A 21,680-nucleotide genomic window follows, 5' to 3' on the forward strand; every position below is an offset into this window, starting at 1 on the left:
CTACCCCCAAAATTTTTCAATGCATTTAAAATGAATTAAAATGAAACACAAATGTTCATACCTTGTGATTCCACATCTTATTAGCTGGAGTGTTTCTTTTAACCTAAAGTTAACTCTGGGGAGGCAAAGAGCAAAAAATACTCTAGATATGCCTCATTTTCTTTTAATAGCATATCAGACTACACATTTCAAGGTACTGTCTTATCATCTTAAAAAAAAAACCAGTATCCTCTTTCCTACAATTGAATAACTAATTCTACTACTTCATTTACACACTATCTAAATTTTTATCATTCTTCATTTACTTTTATAAAATTATTCATTTATGCTCAGCCAATTCCTAGCTTTCCTTCTCTATTTACCTTTAAACTGGATTAAAAATTATATGGTCAAACTTGCTATGATGACCATATCAACTCCTAACACAAAAATCTAGCAAAATCTTTTTTTCAGTTTTTCCACTAACTTGCACATCACATCTAAACTACTCATAATCAGTTTCAAAATTTTTCTCTTTATACTTATCTTCTAATAAATACCTTAATACTTAGGACCTCTGAATACCTCTCTTACACCTCTTTGGCTAGGCAAAGGCTAAGTTCTCAAAAAAGAACTATACATCCTAGTTAAGATTTAAAATAATGATATTTTCCTCAAGAAAAAAATTTTATGAGAAGTAAACCACATCTCCAATTATAGGATACCAGTAACAAAGGCTAAATAATAAATTGTTTCCAGTATTATGTAAGAGGTAGATGTTCATTTTTCAAAGCTCTTTTGGTATCCTAAAACATAAATTTTTAACATACCAAGAAAACATATCAAAGGTTTTATTAGCATTCAGAGCTCATGCTTTGGGGAGTCTATTAATAAAGTTATTGATATTAGACAATACACAAAAATAAGAACAGGAAAAGAACTATAATCTTGCATAAAGTTAACTCATTGGGACACAGATAATATTTGGTCCTTCAGGGAAACATAATCCTAACCACGACCCCCTTCCCCCCCCCAAAAAAAAGGTGAAATCAAATTATATTTCATTAAGCATGAAATCAAATAATAATTTATTGGGAAATTTTTCAAAAAAAATCACAAGGGTTCCAGAAATATGGGGGAAAGAACCAATTTAAATACAAAAATGAAAGCCTAACTTATTTTCAAAGAGTACCTGATACCAACCAAATGTGGATCCTGGCATTATACTATACTTCAAATAAAAACATTTCAGAACATCTTGGACATGTTTAGTAAATGTGTAAGCCTATTCATTCAATTGTATCCTTTTAGTTATTTTCAGCTAGTATTTTAAAAAATAAATTTAACTTACTTTCCCTACCTCTATAGATAATATACTTACCAGGTCTAAAACTAGGGAGAATTCTGGTGTGCTTCTTGTTTTCAATGGAAGAGCAGGTTTCCTATTTAGCTGTTCTTCTGTCAGTGGTGGAACATGTTTGATGAAATAATACCTATAGATCAAATTTTTTTAAAAATCTCAACATTTCTATTTTTTATAAATAATATTAAACATATTACTAAATTCAGCTCATATTTAAATCTTTTTAAAATAAATCTTCAATTAAATAATATCCATTTAACCTAGTAAACCAAACCTATGAAACATAAATAAAACTGAAAATATATAAATTAGTACTTCAGTAACCCAGTAAAATTATTAATACCTAAGGGTCACATGTTCTTTGCAATATACCATTGAGCCATCCTTCCACACACACACTTTCATTCTGCCCCAAGAGCGAAAGGAAAATAAAAGACAAAAAAAAACCACAAAAAACTCACGGGTCAAATACTTCCCAGTCTTCTTCATAGGTGGCCTCTGCATGAGCTGACGAATAACCACTATCTGGAGTTACTGGTGCTATTTAATAAAAGGAAAAACAATATGTTAGTTTTAACTCACTATGAGTATACATTTTTACTGATTTTATATAAGATTTTCCTGACCCCTTCTGTATTTTAGGTTAAAGATATGACAGAAATAACTTGTAAACAGTATTTCAAAGCAAATTTCTTAACACATATTTCTTAACACAAATTTCTTAACTCCAGAAGCAAAGGAAAAAACTGCCATTACAGATAAAATGGCAAGCTAGATCATGGCTAGTAGAATTAAAATCCCTAATAGCAAAGAAAAAATTTACTACTTATTGCTAGAAAAATATACTCCACCAAACTTCAATTTCTAACTGAATGGCGTCTATATGTGTAACCATAAAAACTTCATGCTGCCTCTTGCAGCAGTAACATTTTTCAAAGTACCTTGTACATACATAGGAAGTCAATATATATGTGTGACAATACACCCAAAGGTAGTTTTTAACCTGAGATCTATGAACATTCTTTAAGAGGTTCATGAACCCCCCTTGTGCACTTATGTTGTATGTACATTTTCCCAGGAACCTCAAGGCTATCTAAAATCTTTTAAAAGTTAAGAAATGCTGTTCTATTTAGAAACCACTGTTTCAGGGGAGGCTTTATTTTACTTCTAATTTACAAGCAACCTAAAAATAATCATGAAGCAATTCTATATGCCATGACACATGGTCCAGTATATGTTTAAGCTAAAATTCTATCAACTGACAGAGCTTTAGAAATTATGCTGGAAGGGGCACCTAGCTTGCTAAGTCAGAAGAATGTAGGACTCTTGATCTCAGGGTCTTGAGCTTGAGATCCACAATGGGTGTAGAGATTACGTAAATAAATAAAAAACCTTGCTGGGAATTTTCTAAGACGATAATTACAACTTAAATTCAAGAAGACAAAAGATAATATTATTAGTCAGAGGTAATGTTTTAGACAAAAGCTTAAGTTGGATGCTACAGACTGAATGTTTGTGTCCTCCCAAAATGGTATTTGGAGGTGAAGACTTTAGGATGTCATGAAGTCATTAGGGGGGAGCCCTCATGAATAGGATCAGTGCCCTTATAAAAGAGACTCCAGGGACACCTAGGTGGCTCAGTTGGTTAAGCGTCCAATTTGGACTCAGGTCATGATCTCGTGGTTTTGTGAATTCAAGCTCCACATCAAACTCTCTGCTGTCAGTGCGGAGCCCCTTTGGATCCTTTGTCTCTCTCTCTCTCTCTCACTCTCTCAAAAACAAACAATGGGGCGCCTGGATGGCTCAGTCGGTTAAGCGTCCAACTTTGGCTCAGGTCATGATCTTATGGTTCATGAGTTCAAGCCCCGCATCAGGCTCTGTGCAGATAGCTCAAAGCCTGGAGCCTACTTGGAATTCAGTGTCTCCCACTCTTTCTGCCCCTCTCCCACTCATTCTCTTCCCCCCCCCTCAAAAATAAACATTAAAAATTTCTTTAAATTATAAAAAAAATAAACAAACATTACAGAAAAAACGAAAACAAAAAACAGAGACTCCAGAGAACTCACATAGCTTCTGCCATGTGAGGATGCATGAGAAGACAGTTGTCTATGAACCTGAAAGCAGGCCCTTAACCAGGTCCTGAGTTTGCTGGCACTTTGATCTTGGATTTCCAAGCCTCCTAAACTGTGAGAAATAAATTTCTGCTGTGTATACACCACCTAGTCTATGGTAGTTTGTTACAGTAGCCCAAAAGGACTAAAATAGTGGAACACGGTAAAAACTGCTGTAATCTGTCTATAGGAATGGAATATTGGTGGATAATAGTCTTTCAGGACAAAAAGAAATCATTTTTGCTATTATGATATATTAATTTCTTATGTATGAATTACCTTGTAACATAGTATGTTCAGTGAATGACAGATGTAAATAATAATTTTTGTCCATCTGTAATAACTTTATGCCAATGACAGTTCATTAGCACAAGGGTTAATAGAAAAATATAACTTCTAACCACTTCTGTTTCAAATTCCTGTTAACCTCAGAAAAAGGGAGAAAGGAAGTAATATTTGAGAGCCTTCATGCTAAGCATTTTTCTTCTTTCATCCCATTTAGTCTTTAAAACCGTGAATTATTATTACCTTTTAAAGCTAAGAAAACTGACTCAAGTGAGCTTAAATTGTCTAAAGTCACAAAGCTAAGTAAATGGTAGAGCCAGCCTCCTTCTGTCTTGTTCTCTTTGGCTTAGTTCTTAAGGAAAAGTAACAATCTTTGTCACTCATACTCATCTTTTAAGATCAGCAAAAATTGTACTTCTCTCCTGTCATGATACTCCCAGAGTAAATATAATATGCCACCTCATTATTTTGCTCATTTATTTTGTAACAGCACTCACCACACTGTACAGTAATTTTTGTGTATACCTGGCTCATCAATTAGATCATTCACTCTTCAGGGTCAAGAAGCATTATCTTATTCATCTTCATAAACAATGCCCATCACAAAAAATAGATGTTCAATAAATGTTAGGGGACTAAATGAATGAATGAATGAATGAGACAACAGGACTAAATTTTCCTTTTCCCCTCTAGAAATCACTATGGTTATAGAAATCCCTTCTCCATTTTCATAGTTGTCAGGGAAAAAAAAAATACAGCAGCACAAAAATATAGAACAAACATCAAACACGAGGCCCAAAGCCCTGGACTTAGTCTACTTTACAATTCACTAGCTTAAACATTGGCAAAGTAATGAGCATAAAATGACAGGTCAAGAGTAGGTTCATTTGCAAGTCTTAACCACCCAAAATGAACTATGTGCACCATACTGATTTGCTTGTCAGATTCAATATTATTCTTAAATTACAACATTATAATTTAACATTACAGATATTAACATTACAGAGCCCAGTCTTTTATTTGACCAAGTTAAAATAAATCTTTCCTATTTTATGTCACTTTTCATATTGGTATGACTGGGTTGCACTATATAGAAATTTCTTAATTGTATGCATTTTTTCTTTAAATGTTTTCAGCTGTTCGGATTGTAGTTTTTCAAGTTTCTCCTTTATATTCAAGGGAAGAACATTATTCTACTTCCTTACACCAAACTACATTTCTGAACCAATACATATGTGCAAATGCCTGGCATTATAAGAAATAAACAAATCTAAGAGTGCCTGGGTGGCTGTTGGTTAAGGGTCTGACTCCTTGATTTCAGCTCAGGTCACAATCTCATGGTTTGTAAGATTGAGCCACACATCAGGCTCTGTGCAACTTGCTTGGGATTCCCTCTCTCCCTCTCTCTCTGCCCCTCCCCTGCTCATGCTTTCTCTCTCTCTCTCTCTCTCTCTCTCTCTAAATAAAAAAATAAACATGAAAAAAAAATTTTTTTAATCTAAAATAAAAGCCTAAGATCTTGTCCCTCTGAGAAACGATGACCGTACTCAATTTTATTTCTGCTTTTAAGTATGATGGAACAGTTTCATCTTTTAGCTTTATGCATCTGTATACCACAACCCTCAGACATAATAAATTCTGATCTCATGTGTTCTACATTTCCATGACAAGTGGCTCAGGGACCAAACAATTACGTTAGGCTTTTATAAGGATCCAGAATTAGGCTGCAGTTTGAATACAGGGCAAGATCTAGGAACAGAAGCTTCTTGGGGGGGCGGGGGGCGGATGTCATCTATATATGCAACAAATCCAAAGGTGTAAGGCTGCCGTTAGGTAGGGACTTCAGACTTAAGGGTCTGAGACTGGGTGCAATTACAATAAATATACTCATAAACATGAGCATCTATTTCGCTATTTGTGTTCAATTTCTCTAACTAGTAAGATCAGTACAAATAATTAAACTGTAAAATGATTAATTCTCAATCAACACAACCTTCTAAAAACTTTCAATTTCAAAATGACTATATATCTGGGAGAAAGTTTTATTTTCGATTTTAATTGTCTTATGTTCAAGGAAGAAAAACATATGCATTTGACATTAAATAAAAATAAATAAATACCGTATTTTTCTAAGTTCATGAAGATGCATAAGAAAAGGAATTTTCTTCACCTGTAAGGGGTGGGATATCACGATTAACTGTTTCTTCTGCTTCTTCTAAACCATTATTTATCGATGGTCTCACTTGAACTGCTTGATTTGAGTAAGCTGCTCCATTAGTTGATGTCGTAGTACTGGTAGTGATCTCATCCACCTGTTCCATATCAAGTTGTTTTACTATCTCTTCAGCTTCCACAGCCTGTCCTGGGGAATCAGATCCTGATGTTCCTATAATTAAGATTCAGTGTACTCACAACCATCATTTAAAAAATCAAAAGGGAGTGGCAGGATAGGATAGATGTTTTTAAGGGTACAAACTTATATAGCAAGCAAACATAAGCCCTAGAGACCTAAGGCACAATAGAGTGCAGACAACAATATTGTATTATAATCCTCAAACTTGCTGACACTAGAATTATTCCAACCACTAAAAAGAAAGGATAATTATGTAATGTGATAGAGGTGCTAATTATTGCTACATGGCAATCATATTAAAATATATAAATGTATCAAATCAACATGTTATACCCTTAAATTTACATAATGTTGTATATCAAATATATTTTAATAAAGGGTTTTTTTTAAATGCTTATTTATTTTGAGAGAGAGTGTGAGCGAGTAGGGGAGGGGCAGAGAGAGAGGGAGAGAAAGAATCCCAAGCAGACTCTGTACTGTCAGCACAGAGCCCCACACGGGGCCTGATCCCACAAACTGAAATCATGACATGAGCCAAAATCAAGAGCTGGCTGACTGACTCAACCACCCAGGTGCCCCTCAAATACATTTTAATAAAACTAAAATTAAATATTGAAAAATAAACTCATAAATATTTAGAAAAACTAAATGCAACAGACATAGAGCTGATGATCACTGTTTAGTGAGTCTCTTCTAGATATTTCAAATAATGAGGAATAAAGACTATTACAAGCTATAGCGCTATTGGTGAACAAAATTTTTCTTTAGAGTGTTCAGTTTAGAAACATCCAGCTATACAGACAGTCATAATTTAGAACTTTAAAAAATTTTTATTGAGACATAATGGACATACAACATTGTGTAAGTTTTAGGTGTATGTGCTAATTTAACACATCTATATATTGCATTATGGTTACCAACCTAGTATTAGCTAATACCTCTATCCTGCCACATCGTTATCATTTTTTGTGGTGAGAAAATCTAAGATCTAGTCTCTATGCAACTTCAAAGTATACAACGCAGTATTGTTGATTACAGAATTTCTTTTCAATAAAGCAAATACCATTTATTAAGTGTCTACTATGAGCTAGGCATTGTGTGTGTGTGTGTGTGTGTGTGTGTGTGTGTGTGTGTGTGTATTTTTCATTATCCTCAAATCAGTCCAGTACTAAGTAAGCATCCTAGCCACTGTGGACAGAGGTAGTTATCCAAGAATGAGCTGTTACCCTAACCATCAGAACATTTTTATTCAGAGACACAAGAACAATTTCCTAACACTATTCCATCTCAGTAACAAAGACTGAAGTAAGTTTCCTAATCATACTCAGCCACAACCTAAATGACCCTGCTACCCAATTCTTCTTCCACGATGAGATGACCCCAACTCTATTTCTTTATGGAATCCTCCAAATGTCATTTTCAAAAACAAAATCAACCTCCCATACTCTCAATTTTCTCAGACAACATTCCTTCTCCCTGAAAGCTTTAAATGTGACTTATTTCCAAAAAATCTCTTCCTGATACCTTTCCCCTCAAAGCTCTTTATTCTTCCATACTCAACATACTAAATGAATCAGAATTCATTTATTCCATTGCTGCCACCAAATCATTGGTTTTCTATTAACTACAAAAATCCTTCCTCCTTTGAGACTGATGGCACCTAGCTTTGTAGTTCTTCTTTATCCCCACTGCTGTCCTCTACCAACTGTTGCCAGCATCCTCTCTCAACCAGACGAATTTAACACCTAGCTACCAGTTTAAAGCTCTATGAAACACCTGCTGGTTGTTACTACAGGGGATGTCAATGACTCATCCCTAAGACTAATCAAAGGTCTTGCGCTCTTAAGCTCCATCTTCATACACGCTGCTCTCTTTAGCAAGTACCATGACCATAACCTGGACATTCACAGTAAGAAACTGTTCATCTCTGAAAACTAAAGTTCAAATGTATCAATCCACTACCACAACTTCCTAACCTTTTAATTACCTATTTCATATTCCCATTACATGTGACCTTCATGTTTGATAAAGGCCAGTCTCATTCCAAACAATTCCTTAACAGCCCCTTCCCCACCCTTCTCATCTAGTCAGACTGCATGGTATATCACTTAATACACTCACAAGCCAGCAGCTTCAGTATTCTTGCTCCCTCGTCTTTCAAATGTCGCCCATCATAGAAATCTCTCTTGAATCAATGTAACTTACAGGCTTACTGGATTATGTATGTATTTCTTTTAATTATACCCAACAACAAACATTCTAAACCTTCACTGTTCTCTTCAGTCCCCGCCACCAGGAATCTCAGCACATGGCACCATCTCCTCCTTCAAAGAAAAAGTAACTTACCAAAAACCAACTTCTGCCCGTTTATTTCCGCACACACCTTCACAGCTTCTTTCCTTTAGCACTAGAGAAAAATATCTCTTTTCCCTCTCTTCTCCATTCTAATCCTTCTACTATCTGTTCCCATAATCTCATCATTGTCAGCAGACTCCAGAAACTTTCTTCATCAGTTATTTTCCCTCTATTTTCAACCTCTTCCTATTAGACTCCTCTCTGAGGCTTAAAAACATGCTGGTCTCTCACAAAGAGAAACCACTCGAGACTTGGTAACCTCTCTAATTTTATAGTCAAGTAGTTCATAACAGTAACCTACATTTGCTGCTTCCTTTCTTACTCCCATTTTACTCTTTTAACCCAAATGTGTTAGGCTTCCAACTCCAGCCACTCTCCTGAAACTGTTCTGGCAAAAGAAACCAATAACTTAGGGTGCCTGGGTGGCTCAGTTGTTTAAGCATCCAACTTCGGCTCAGGTCATGATCTTGTGGTCCATGAGTTTGAGTCCTGTGTCAGGGTCTGTGCTGACAGTTCAGAGCCTGGAGCCTGCTTCAGAGTCTGTGTCTCCCCTCTTTCAGTCCTCCCCCACTAACACTCTTGCTCTCAAAAAATAAACAAACAAACAAACATATATTAAAAAAAAAAAAAAAGAAACCAGTAACTTTGTAATTGCCAGGCTCAGCAGTCTCTTTTCAATACTCATTTCCTTTCCTTCAATCTTTATAATTGTTTGACCCTGGGTTTTGATATTCTCTTTTCCTTTGGCTTCTATGACACAAAATCTCCTGGCTTCTTCCATGTCTTTGTTGCTTTCTTTTACTTTGTCCAGTCCTTAAATACATTCCAAGATCTTAGTTTGCTGAACATTTACTCCATTAGTTTCAAATGATACCTATAAGCTGGTAATATAATAGTCTACTACTTAAACCCAGGTTTCTAAGCTCCACACAAGAAGGACAAATGGCTACCAGATATTTTTATTTGGTTGTTTCATAGCATCTCAAACTCAGTATGGCCCACCTATCTCCTATAACCTAACCTCTCTTGAAAAAATAACCTTGTGTCATCTTAATCTCTGGTCTCTTTCACCTCCAATCTGTGCTCAAAATTTGTCTACTCTATATCTCTGATCCTTCTTCTTTTCTCTAATATCATAGTTAAGGCTACATGAAGTCTCATGTGGACTACAAGTCTACTAATTGTTTTCCCCCAACACAACCTTTTTAGAATGTAGCTGACACATTGTGATTTTTAGAAAACAAAAATCTGTTCATTTTACTCACCAGTTTAAAACCTTTCAGTCATCCCCCACCAAGGATAAAATTCAAATATCTTACCATGTTAGTTTTGATCTGCCATCTTTGTAACTATCTTAACCATCCTGTGCACTCCTCAAATCCAATGGTCTATCTGTAACTAACTAATTTCAGTTTCTCAAACACACTATGCCTTTGCTCACGCTGCTCATTCTACCTGGAATACCCTTTACCACCTTTCAAGATTCAGCTTTTCTATAAAGACTATTGTGAGATGTCAGAATATAGAACCATTCCATCCTATGAATACCATACTACCCCATACCTCTATCAGTGCACTTATAAAAATTTATTATACCTATTTATAGATCTCTCTCCCTCTTGTAAAAAATTAAGCTCCTTGAGCACAGGGACCATGGATGTGTTAAATATCCTTGAATCTCTAGCGATTAATACAATGGCCAGGACACAGCAGATACTCAAATGAATGACATGAAATCTTCAAATCGCCCCTGCCCCATATTTAAGTATAATTATCCTCTCTCACAGACAAAGAGGCTCAAGAATTTAAAGAACTAGACCAAGGTAACACAGCTAAAGAGGCAGAGCCAGGAGGAGGAGGAGGAGGAGGAGGAGGAGGAGGAGGAGGAGGAGGAAGAGGAGGAGGATTTGTTGTTGTTGAGAGCAAGGGGCAGAGAGAAGAGAGGGGGAGGGGGAGGGGGAGGGAGAAGGGGAGAGAGAGAGAGAGAGAGAGAGAGAGAGAGAGAGAGAGAGGGGTGGGGCTCATGTTTACTGGCTCAAGCTCACCCAAAGTGGGGCTCAAGGTCACCCAAGGTGGAACATGTGCTCACCCAAGCAGGGCCCAAGCTCATAACTGTGAGATCATGACCTGAACCGAAGTGAGATGCTTAATGACTGAGCCACCCAGGCACCCGGCAGAGCTGAAATTTTAAGACAAGTTTCTCTAATTCCAAAGCCCATTCTTTTCCCACTACACCAGCTATTTCCAAAGTTGGTCTATGGGGCACTAGTTTCATAAGATGTTAACAGATGTTCCACAAAAAAGGGTTCACTGGATCATACATGTCTAGGAAACATGGGGTTAAACAAAGTTAAAGGTAGTTTTTTGTTTTATTTCCACTATAGGACTTCACAGTCCTTTTAAATGTGCTAACATACATTATTTTCATCCCCCAGAGCATCTAGATTTTATAGTGCACTATTCTGCACTATTTTATTCTGCACTATTTTAAAAATCGTATTATCATCCAGAAACATATTCAAATTAGAATTTAAATAATCAGGCAACAAGCATTTAATGGCTATTTTCCATGTGCCCCATACTATCAAACAACATGGTGGATGCAAAAATAAAGACAAGATCTCCTGCCCTCACATAAAGACTAAATTATCATTTATGAAATTAACAATTATTCATAAAAAAAGAACACTAGCTATCTTTTTTTAAAATATGCCAGGGGCACCTAGATGGCTCAGTCAGTTAAGCGTCCAACTTTGGCTCAGGTCATGATCTCATGGTTTGTGAGTTTGAACCCTGTTGTCAGGTTCTGTGCTGACAGCTCAGAGCCTGGAGCCTGCTTCAGATTCTGTGTCTCTCTCTCTCTGCCCCTCTCCTACTCACACTCTGTCTCTCTCAAAAATAAATAAACATTAAAAAAATTTTTAAGAAAAACAAAAAACAAAAATAAAATGCTAGGGCTGGGAGGGAGGCGAGGGGGGGCACCTGGGTGGCTCAGTTGATTAAGTATCTGACTCTTGATCTCAGGGTCATGAGTTCAAGCCTCTCACATTGCGCTCAGTGCTGGGTGTGGAGCCTAAAAAAAATGCTGGGCAACAATCCAAATTTCTTTTGCAAAGGCATTTCATTTGAATTAGAGTAGTTTTACTAAATATCCAAATTAATGACCCCTATGGGGAAAAATCAAGCAAACGAAAAATAAAAATAAAATGTGTTACAAAAAATGACCTACTTTCAGCTCACTTAAATATTCAACAAATTCTACTTTACTGATCTAGAATATTGAAAATGTTTCTGGATTCTCTCCTATACATAGTAAGTATCATAAAAATCATTTTCCTTCCAGCTCAGAGTTTATCATCTAGCTTTTCGGAGAGTGAAAGTAGAGTTCATGCACTTCAACAGAGTTAAACATAACCTACATGTATTTCAGTCCGTTAAAAAAAAAACAGTCTTTTAGGAGCTGTGTATTTTTAATGAGGCTGAAAACAAACTAAGATGCTCACAAAATACTCCAGTAAAATCAAACCGATCTCTTGAAAAACCAGGAAAACTAATTTTTAAACCCAGATTATGGTTTATGGGTAATAATTTATACTTACCATTTTTATTTGCTGGTGAAAAAAAGTTGAAGACAGGAGAAAATATGGTCCCCAACAATGTAGTCCTTGGAGGACTGCCAGAGGAAGGATTATCTTCTAATTTTCCATTTTGTTTTACATGTTGATTTGTCACTTCATAACTACCAGCTTCTAAGGCAAAAAAAAAAAAAAGTTGCAATCTAGAAAACATGACTTTGAGAAATGTGTTTTAAACAATTCATTAGGAAAATATTTTTTCCCTTAAAATACTTCATAAAAACTGATGAACACTAATGTTAAGAAAGCTTTACTTAAAAAAATCCTGAGGTAAATCAAATGATCTTTACAACAAATTTATTTATTTATAATGTTTTATAACTGCTACAAAACACATTTACATCTAGAAGTATATATATAGACTGAAGTTTCTAGTATGTAGACTATAGGCTTCCACAGTGTAACAGAAAATGAAATAAACTCTTTGTAAGTAAAGCAAGTTACAACAAAATGAAATAAACTCTTTGTAAGTAAAGCAAGTTACAACATCAAAAACACAAATGCAAGACTGTGTCTTTATTTACATTTTGGGATGCTGCCTACTTCATAAAACTGACCCTCCAGTTTCTTACTAATGAATAACAGCTAAATAAATAGCGGCAACATATATATACTGAAGCAGAAGACTATGCATAGTATATAGCAAAAATTACTTATGTACATACCGAGGCACCATTTCAGAGTGGTTAAGAAAAATAGGCTTTTTGTCTTTTGTTTTTTTAGATTCTTAATAAAAATGTTTCATGGGTTTTGGAAAATAAACAATAAAAATAAATTCATACAAATGTGTTTTGATTAATCATCCTTGACCTTTCACAACTTTACTTGGTATCTACCCACATTTCTTTCTTTCTTTGCTGCTATAGCTCTTTTCTTTTTCCCTAATAGTTCAAAATTTAGAGATACAATATTGAATTGAGAGGAAAGAGGGAAGGTATTCTTGCTGTTGTGTTTAAAACGCAGCACCCCATGCTCTAAAGTGGTGTTCTTTATACCTTCCTCTGCTTGTCCTTCTTGTTTTTCTCCTTCTTTTGGACTTGGGGAGCTTCTCAGCAATACTATAACAGACTGACCTAGAACAAGATTTATCAACAGCAGCACTACTGACTTGGGGCTGGACAATTCTTTATTATGGGAGGATGCCCTGTGCATTGTAGGATGTTTAGCAGCATCCCTAACCTCCACCTGCTAGATGCAAGTAGCAATCCCACCATAGGTTGTGACAACCAAAAAGGTCTCTAGACATTAACAAACATCCCCTAGGGACAAAACAACCCCTCATTAAGAATCACTGCCCCTGAGTGATCCAAGACCCCTCTGAGCTGAAGTTCCATGATCCAGAAACAAATTCTTTGTACTTATTTCAGTAAATTAAGTCACAATTATTACTGCTTTAAGAAATGAATTTATTAGAGGTCATAAATGTTGTTCTGTATGCATTTTCATGATAAATAGTATAAAGCCAGTTGTTCTGCCTTTGTCATTTTAATTCATCAAAGTATATTTATATGAGGTAATTTTTATTTCATTTCATGCTAATACTTAATACAAAGGAGATTACAAAATAAGGCAAAAATTACACACATTCAATTTTTAAAAACAGAAAAGAAACACGTCAGGTGAAATTTCTGCTTAGACCTAATAGAAGAATATCTAAATATTAACAAACCTCCATTTACTTGACTTTTCCGTCTTACTCGAGATATCTGTTTGTTAGGCTTTTCTCCTGCTCTTGGTGTTGATGTGATCAAATTATTATCTATATCACGTTCAATCCTACTCCGTTTTGAAGGATTTTCTCTCTCTTCCTTAAGATATGAGGAAAAAAACATGCATTGAGCATAGGCATTCTGCCTTACAGGTTACACTTATAAAATATGGTATGTACCCCCCCTGTTCACTGCAGCTTAATTTACAACAGCCAACAGAAACAACTTAAGAGTCCATCTAGTGATGAATGGATAAAGAATACATGGTGTGTGTATGTATATATACATATATAAATATCAAATTATGTTGTACACTGAAACTAATGACTAATGAGGTATATCAATTATACCTCAATCTTTTTTTTTTTATTTTTTTTTTAACGTTTTATTTATTTTTGAGACAGTGAGAGACAGAGCATGAACAGGGGAGGGTCAGAGAGAGGGAGACACAGAATCTGAAACAGGCTCCAGGCTCTGAGCTGTCAGCACAGAGCCCGACGCGGGGCTTGAACTCAGGGACCAAGAGATCATGACCTGAGCTGAAGTCGCCCGCTTAACCGACTGAGCCACCCAGGCGCCCCTCAATCTTTAAAAAAGGTACAATATGTGTAATATATTTTCCTGTTTTCACATGCAGGAGAAACAAAATAGAATTATATAATATCCAAAAGTGGGAAAAAACAAAGTAAAAATTTGACAATGTTGTAGGGGTGCTTATTATTAATGCACTTAAAATACACAAATATAATTACAGCATTCTCAATTCAGATCCTTTCCCCAATGTCCATTACACTGTCTGTGCTATTGAAACACTCGAATTGTAAGATGTGCTCTGAATTTTCAGCAATACTCCCCTACTCTTAGATTTGTCCAAAAGAACAGTGGTTGTTTCCGTGAACACTCAGGGTAAGAAACAGAACCTCACTGGAATTTGTTGGCATATCACATATTACCAAAATAACAAGGCTTGCCAATGCCATACCCAATGCCAACCTCAATTCTTTAAATGCCCAAATTAACACTAAGGAGTTTACTCCTTAATGAAGCTCTCTATTCGTTTCCTTATATGGGGCAAATCTACACCACCAGTGTACATTGTTTTTGCGATATTATTGACTAAAAGAGTATACTTCAAGTAATACCTGGTTTGTCTTCACTTGTACATCTATCTTTCTCATTTGTAAAATTTTTCTAGAGTCATCGACCACATGAGCGATTTTCTTACATTACTGTAATACTGACCTATAATCCCTTGCTGTATTTTTTATTTTTTAGTAATCTTTTTTTTCTTTAATCTTTATTTATTTTTGAGAGACAGACAGCGTGTGAGCAGGGGAGGAGCAGAGAGAGAGGGAGACACAGAATCAGAAGCAGGATCCAGGCTCCGAGCTGTCAGCACAGAGCCCGACGCAGGGCATGAACTCATGAACTGTGAGATCATGACCTGAGCCGGAGTCGGACGCTCAACCGACCGAGCCACCCAGGGGCCCCTTATTTTTTAGTAATCTTAATCTCTACACCCAATGTGGGGCTCAAAACCCCAAGATCAAGAATCACATGCTCTACCGACTAAGCTAGCCAGGTGCCCCAATTCCTTGCTGTTTTAATGAGACTACCTGAAACCTTTTGGTAAGGATGAGATTAGAGATTCTTAAACCTATATTAAATATAATTTATATGTATAATCAACATTCTTATTCAACAGGAGTAAGAATTCTCTACTCATACTGAATATTTGTACTTAATGCTTTTATACCACAGTAAATAATATGCTACTATGCATTTTTTAAAGGTTGAATATTATTTTATTTCTGAAACAAACCTTGGTATTGTAAATGAACACAATTACAATTTCCTATTTGGATGAAAAGAGAACAAAGACACTGTCAAAATATATCAGTCCATATCATACCACATAGAATTTTACTTTTACTCAGTAGTTTTGCTAATTTTAGGTAGCTCCATTACAACAGTATGTCTATTATAGCACAAAATAACACTTCAGTGATCTACAACAAAATTCTTCATATGTTTACTATTTATCATTCCCCTGCATGTTTAAAAGATGAACAGGGAAGCCTCATATCCCAAATATGGGAGCTCCATTGCCAGAAAACAGAACTCTCTTCATAAAGTCCTTCAAGAACAGAAATAACACCACAAAGCCAACAAGACTAAGCTCCAGCATCTTCTTAAAGAAGTCTCTTAGTACATCTGCTATAACATAAATACTTACATTCTGAAAACCCTGCATTCTGCAACACTAAAAATAACAAGGCTTAAGGAAAAAATCAGTCAATGCCCTGTTAACTCTGTAACCATAGCACCAACAAAAACAATGATTGGGACACCTCCAGAGATAACTTGGACACCCCAGTGAGGCAGCTAACAGCAGCTGAAATGCTACCTCAGGGCTTAATAAAAGGTAATAAAAACAGAAGGAGAAACAAGGGCTTATGGGAGCTGAGAGGAGCTTTAAGCCAGTAGGGCAAAGATGGACACAAAAGGAAATGCAAACTGCCACGTGAGAAATGTCTCTGCTAGATCACAGTGTACCTCTCTAGGAGGCAACCCCCCATTGCTAATTATCACTTCTAATTAAAAACTGTGTGTGTGTCTGTGTGTGGGGCTTTTGTTTCTGTAGCAGCTGAATTGAAAGTTTTTTACTTTCCTGATGAAATATAAAATTCAACTCCCATTACTCAGGATCCCCTTGTCCAGTTCAGGAAAAAATCATGTATAAAGCAATACATCACCCATGTTATACTGACACTATTCCCCTATTTACCAATAGTCTAAGCTAGCTGATACTGTGGAACTACATGTTTATTGTAGCAGAAGAGACGATACTGTGGTCAATTAAAAATACATATAGTATTTTTGCATACATAAAGTATGTAAATACATACAGAAAGTAAAAATATTTTAGCTTACATCTCTAAGGAGGAAGAGGAAGCCATTTTTTTTTAAGTTCATTTATTTTGAGAGAGACAGACACAGTGTGAGTGAGAGAGGGGCAAAGAGAGAGGGAGACAGAGAATCCCAAACGGGCTCTGTAGTGCCAGAGCGGAGCCCAACTCCAGGCTCAAACCCATGAAACCATGAGATCATGACCTGACCCAACACCAAGAGTCAGATGCTTAACTGACTGAGCCATCCACCAGGAAGGTAGTATTCTTAAATCTCTGAATCCCAAGGGAAACACACAGAACTAAAGAGGCAACAAAAACTCAAGGTCAAAATAACAGCAAAAACAAGGGGACAAGCTATCTCCCTTAAATTCTAAGCAGATGAAGACAAACCAACAGCCACCATACCTGAATGCCCACATGCACTAGTGTAGAATAAAGGGATCAACAAGGTGTGTGACACACCTGAGAACAAGAGAAGCCCAAAACAGCTAAAAGGTAGGTATTCAATGTAAAGCATGGCAGGTCAATGTTAAGACAGGGGAAAAAGTTGTGCCCAATCTAATAGCAAAGGGGTCCATGGTGAGAATGAAACAACAGCTCCTATGAACTCCTAAAACTGACCAACTAAGGCTCTCTTCTAGAACAGGGCTCCACACTAAGGGGAAACTGCTGGGAATGGAATCAAAATTGAGTAGCAAAGAAACAAAAGAAGAAAAGCGAAGTTTCAGATAAACATGTAAGAATAAAGAGACAGGAAAACTCAAAAAGTAATCACTATATTTTTTAACACTACACAAAACTAGTTAGAAAAGATACCCTGTGGGGGTGCCTGGGTGGCCCAGTCAGTTAAGTGTCTGAGTCTTGATTTCGGCTCAGGTCATAATCTCACAGTTTGCGGGACCAAGTCCCACATGAGGCTCCATGCAGACAGAGAAGATCGTGCTTGGGATTCTCTCTTCCTTTCTCTCTGACCCTCCCCTGCTCATGTTCCCTCTTTCAAAAATAAATAAATAAATAAATAAATAAATAAATAAATAAATAAATATTTAATTTAAAAAAACACATATATTTGTGTGTGTGCATATATATAATGACACCAGTAAAAGAAGCGTTATAGATAAAAATTATAACTTATTTCAAAGCAAAAGACTTACTAAGAAAATGATACGAGACACACATCAAGAGTTAGAAAATTTCAAATCAGAGACAAAATAATTAGAAATAAAAGAAAAAAAAATCACAGTGTGAAAACGATCAACTTTTTCTTAAAAGTGAAAATTAAAAACCTGGCATCATCCTCATTATTTTAGTCATGCTGTGCCTATGTTATAGCAGTTCTGAATTTCGGGATAAAAAAAGAGATGGGCCTTGAACATCAGGAGTTTATGCTCTAAGATACAGAAGGATGCTTTATTGTAATATCAGAAATAAAGACTGAACTAGAACAGACATAAAAGTGAGTAAACAACAGATTAGGTCTTTAATTATTTATTTATTTTTTATTTAGTAGGCTCCACACCCAGCATGGAGCCCAACATGGGGCTCAAACTCACGACCCTGAGATCAAGACCTGAGCTAAGATCAGACCCTGAGATCAAGACCTGAGCTGAGATCATCAAGAGTCAGATGCTTAATCAAGTGGGCTAACCAGGCACCCCTAAATTATGTTTTTTAAAAGAAACAGAAGATAAAATGGGGGAAAAAATTTTAAAGACATCAAAATATTACAAATACTGAAGACAGACAAAGAAGATCCAATAGACAGAAAATAGTAGTCCCTGAAGAAGGAAACCAAATCAAAAGTATAGCAACAGAACAAGTAACAGAAAGTTTTCCACAAAGAAAAGATTTTAAATTACATGTTGAAAGATATGTTTAACTAAAACTATCAACCCAGAAAAGCAAACAAAATATATCCTAAACTTCATAGAATTTGAAGGGAAAAAAAAAACCAACCCTTTGGAGATCAAAGGAAAATCACTTCATTTATAAAGGTAAAAAATTAGATTATCATCAAACTTCCAACAGCAATGCTTTTATGTCAGAATAAAATGGAATAACATTTAAAATAATCACAAACAGAAAAGGCTACCCGAGTATTTTATATGCAGCAAAACTGATTTTCAAGCTTAAAGAGTACTGTTATCAATGTGCAAGAATATTGTTCCCAGGAGTACTCTCTGTGGCATCTACCAGAAAATGAGCTTCAGACAACAAAAATGACTACAGACAATGACATAAGAACTGAGGATAAGCATGAAACATAGTGAACGTATGTAGAACCTTTGTAACTAAGATAAAACAGGATTAAAAGATAGTATGGAATGACCATAGGCTCAGAATGTACAGATATAAAACTATAAGAAAACTGGTAAGAGATAAAGTGTTTTTTTTAATTGCTCACTTTAAAGTCATTCTGAGACAGAAAACAGAATTCTTCGCAGCTGATCTACACAAGAAGTACTAAATGAAATTCTTTAGGCATAAAATAAGTAATACCAGATGGGATCCTAAACCTATAGTAAGGAATGAACACCACTAAGGCAAATATATGAGGAAATATAAAAGACTTTGTGTTCACTACTACTGTACTTTTACTAGCTATCTTCAAAGGTCATATTTGCTATAATCTCTGTAGCCTCATTATGATCCAGTAAATTATTATATTGAAGTCTTAAAGCTTTTAATAGTGTGTATATATATATACATATATATATATACATATATATGTAGATATGTGTGTATATATATGGAAACATAATAAGAGTACGCTGAATATTTTGCTTTGCAGTAATACCAAATTAGGTTTTTAAAATTTTGTCTAGGGGTGCATGGGTGACTCTGTCAGTTAAGTGTCTGACTTTGGCTCAGGTCATGCATGATCTCACGGCTTATAAATTCAAGCCCCACATCGGGCTTCATACTGACTGTGTGGAGCCTGCTTGGGATTTTCTCCCTCTCTATCCTCCCCCACTTGCATTCTCTCTAAAAAAAAAAATTTTTTTTTTGTCTAAAACACTTATTTTGAAATTTACTAAAAATTTACAATAAAATTCATAACTTTATAATTAACAATGAATTTTAAAAAAGGGAGATTAGACAATTTGTGGTTTCACTCCATTATTATACTGACGCGAAGAAGAAACTGACATAGAATTCTCTTGACTCACAAAAGGGGAAAACTACTCTAAAGAATCTGGATCAAACTGCAAATTACAAATAAGAATATGATAAAGCTATTTTCCTTTAGCTGTATAAATATTATTGTTTCATCATGCCTTATATAATAGAACATACTCAAAGTTATGGTGCCAATTCAGTTCCACTATCATTTGAGAACACTCATTCAACATTTAAAAAAGGAATTTAATATTTTAAATGTACACATCGAGTTTTTAAAAGCCAAAAATCGTTGTAATTTTTCAAACTAAAAAAACTGAATCACCGAGGGGTGACTGGGTGGCTCAGTTGGTTAAGCGTTCAACTTCAGCTCAGGCCATGATCTAACAGTTCATGAGTTCAAGCTCTGTGTCAGGCTCTGGGCTGACAGCTCAGAGTCTGGAGACCACTTTGGATTCTGTGTCTCCCTCTCTCTCTCTCTCTCTGCCCCTCTCCCACTTGTGCTCTTGCTTTCTCTCTCTCAAAAAAAAAAAAAACATGGGGCGCCTGGGTGGCACAGTCGGTTAAGCGTCCGACTTCAGCCAGGTCACGATCTCGCGGTCCGTGAGTTCGAGCCCCGCGTCAGGCTCTGGGCTGATGGCTCGGAGCCTGGAGCCTGTTTCCGATTCTGTGTCTCCCTCTCTCTCTGCCCCTCCCCCGTTCATGCTCTGTCTCTCTCTGTCCCAAAAATAAAAATAAAAAACGTTGAAAAAAAAATTAAAAAAAACAAAAACAAAAACAAATAACAACAACAAAAAAACCCCACAAGACAAACAAGAAACTGAACTACCACTGAAATATCTTAAAGAGTAAGTTATACTGCACTGGTTGAAAATGTGCACATATTACTCACTATCTGAGAGACTTATAAACTCTTGCACAGTAGACATTGCTGGAAGCCTGGTGAATAAAAAAGTCAATGAAAGAAACAGGCTCTTTCACTTCCCAGAGATAAAGTAACTCTGAATTAAAGACTTACCTGCAAATACAGGAAATTAGTTAGTATCTAGTCTGTAGAATTGTACTTTTGCCTTACAGATATGGCCAGACTTTCTGTTTTGACTATATTTATCTAATACTAGCATCAACTAATTATCAAAGATCTTCTTTACTGTGAATGTGTGGTAATAAACACAAATGGGGAGTAATTTTTTTGTGTCTCAGTTTATCCTGAAATAACATGTTGAACATTTGTGCTGACTGTGCAAAAGCAATGGTAGATATAACTACTGTCACCTTAGCACAAATTAAGGCAATGACACCCAATAGTTACCGTATTATTTACTGCCATGCACCGGCAGGGGGGATAAAGCCAGTTCGACTTAAGAATGTCCCTGCTGAAGCTGTAAGATTAATTTAATCTCAACCCTTAAATATGTGTTAACATCCTGTAGGATGGTAAGTGCAATAAAATACTACAGCTGCAAACTTGTGCTTCCACAATTGTCTTGATAAAAAGTATCTGAGTGATTATAAGCTGAATTACACCACTTTTCTGATGGAAAAGTATTTTTACTAGAAGTAGGCTTTTTAAAAATTTTTAAATGTTTGTTTATTTTTGAGACAGAGAGATGCAGAGAGCACGTGCAAGTGGGAGAGGGGCAGAGAGAGAGGAAGACAGACACAGAATCCGAAACAGGCTCCAGGCTCTGAGATGTCAGCACAGAGCCGGACATAGGGCTCAAACTCACAAACTGTGAGATCATGACCTGAGCGAAAGTTGGACACTTAACAAACTGAGCCACCCAGGTGCCCCAGTATTTTCTGAAAAGTGAACAAAGTAAGCCTGCCACTTCAAGAAAAACTGACACTTTTTGTT

At 36.0% G+C, this 21,680-nt stretch overlaps 1 protein-coding gene across 3 annotated transcripts in view; it reads right to left on the reverse strand.

Moving 5' to 3' along the window:
- The window catches only part of CTDSPL2 (CTD small phosphatase like 2), an 82,840-nt gene that overhangs the window by 22,216 nt on the left and 38,944 nt on the right, over positions 1 to 21,680 (reverse strand). For 2 of the 3 annotated variants that reach the window (XM_060618697.3, XM_060618699.3), the window contains exons 3-7: positions 13,751 to 13,889; positions 12,046 to 12,195; positions 5,909 to 6,124; positions 1,804 to 1,882; positions 1,361 to 1,472 (exon numbers count right to left, since the gene is read on the reverse strand). In XM_060618697.3, the coding sequence (XP_060474680.1) occupies positions 1,361 to 1,472; positions 1,804 to 1,882; positions 5,909 to 6,124; positions 12,046 to 12,195; positions 13,751 to 13,889 (696 nt within the window). The remainder of the gene's footprint in view (positions 1 to 1,360; positions 1,473 to 1,803; positions 1,883 to 5,908; positions 6,125 to 12,045; positions 12,196 to 13,750; positions 13,890 to 21,680) is intronic. The other variant, XM_060618700.3, reaches the window with a different exon arrangement.

This window comes from Panthera onca, chromosome B3, assembly GCF_046562875.1.
Source record: "Panthera onca isolate mPanOnc1 chromosome B3, mPanOnc1 haplotype 2, whole genome shotgun sequence".
NCBI classification, from domain to species: domain Eukaryota; kingdom Metazoa; phylum Chordata; class Mammalia; order Carnivora; family Felidae; genus Panthera; species Panthera onca.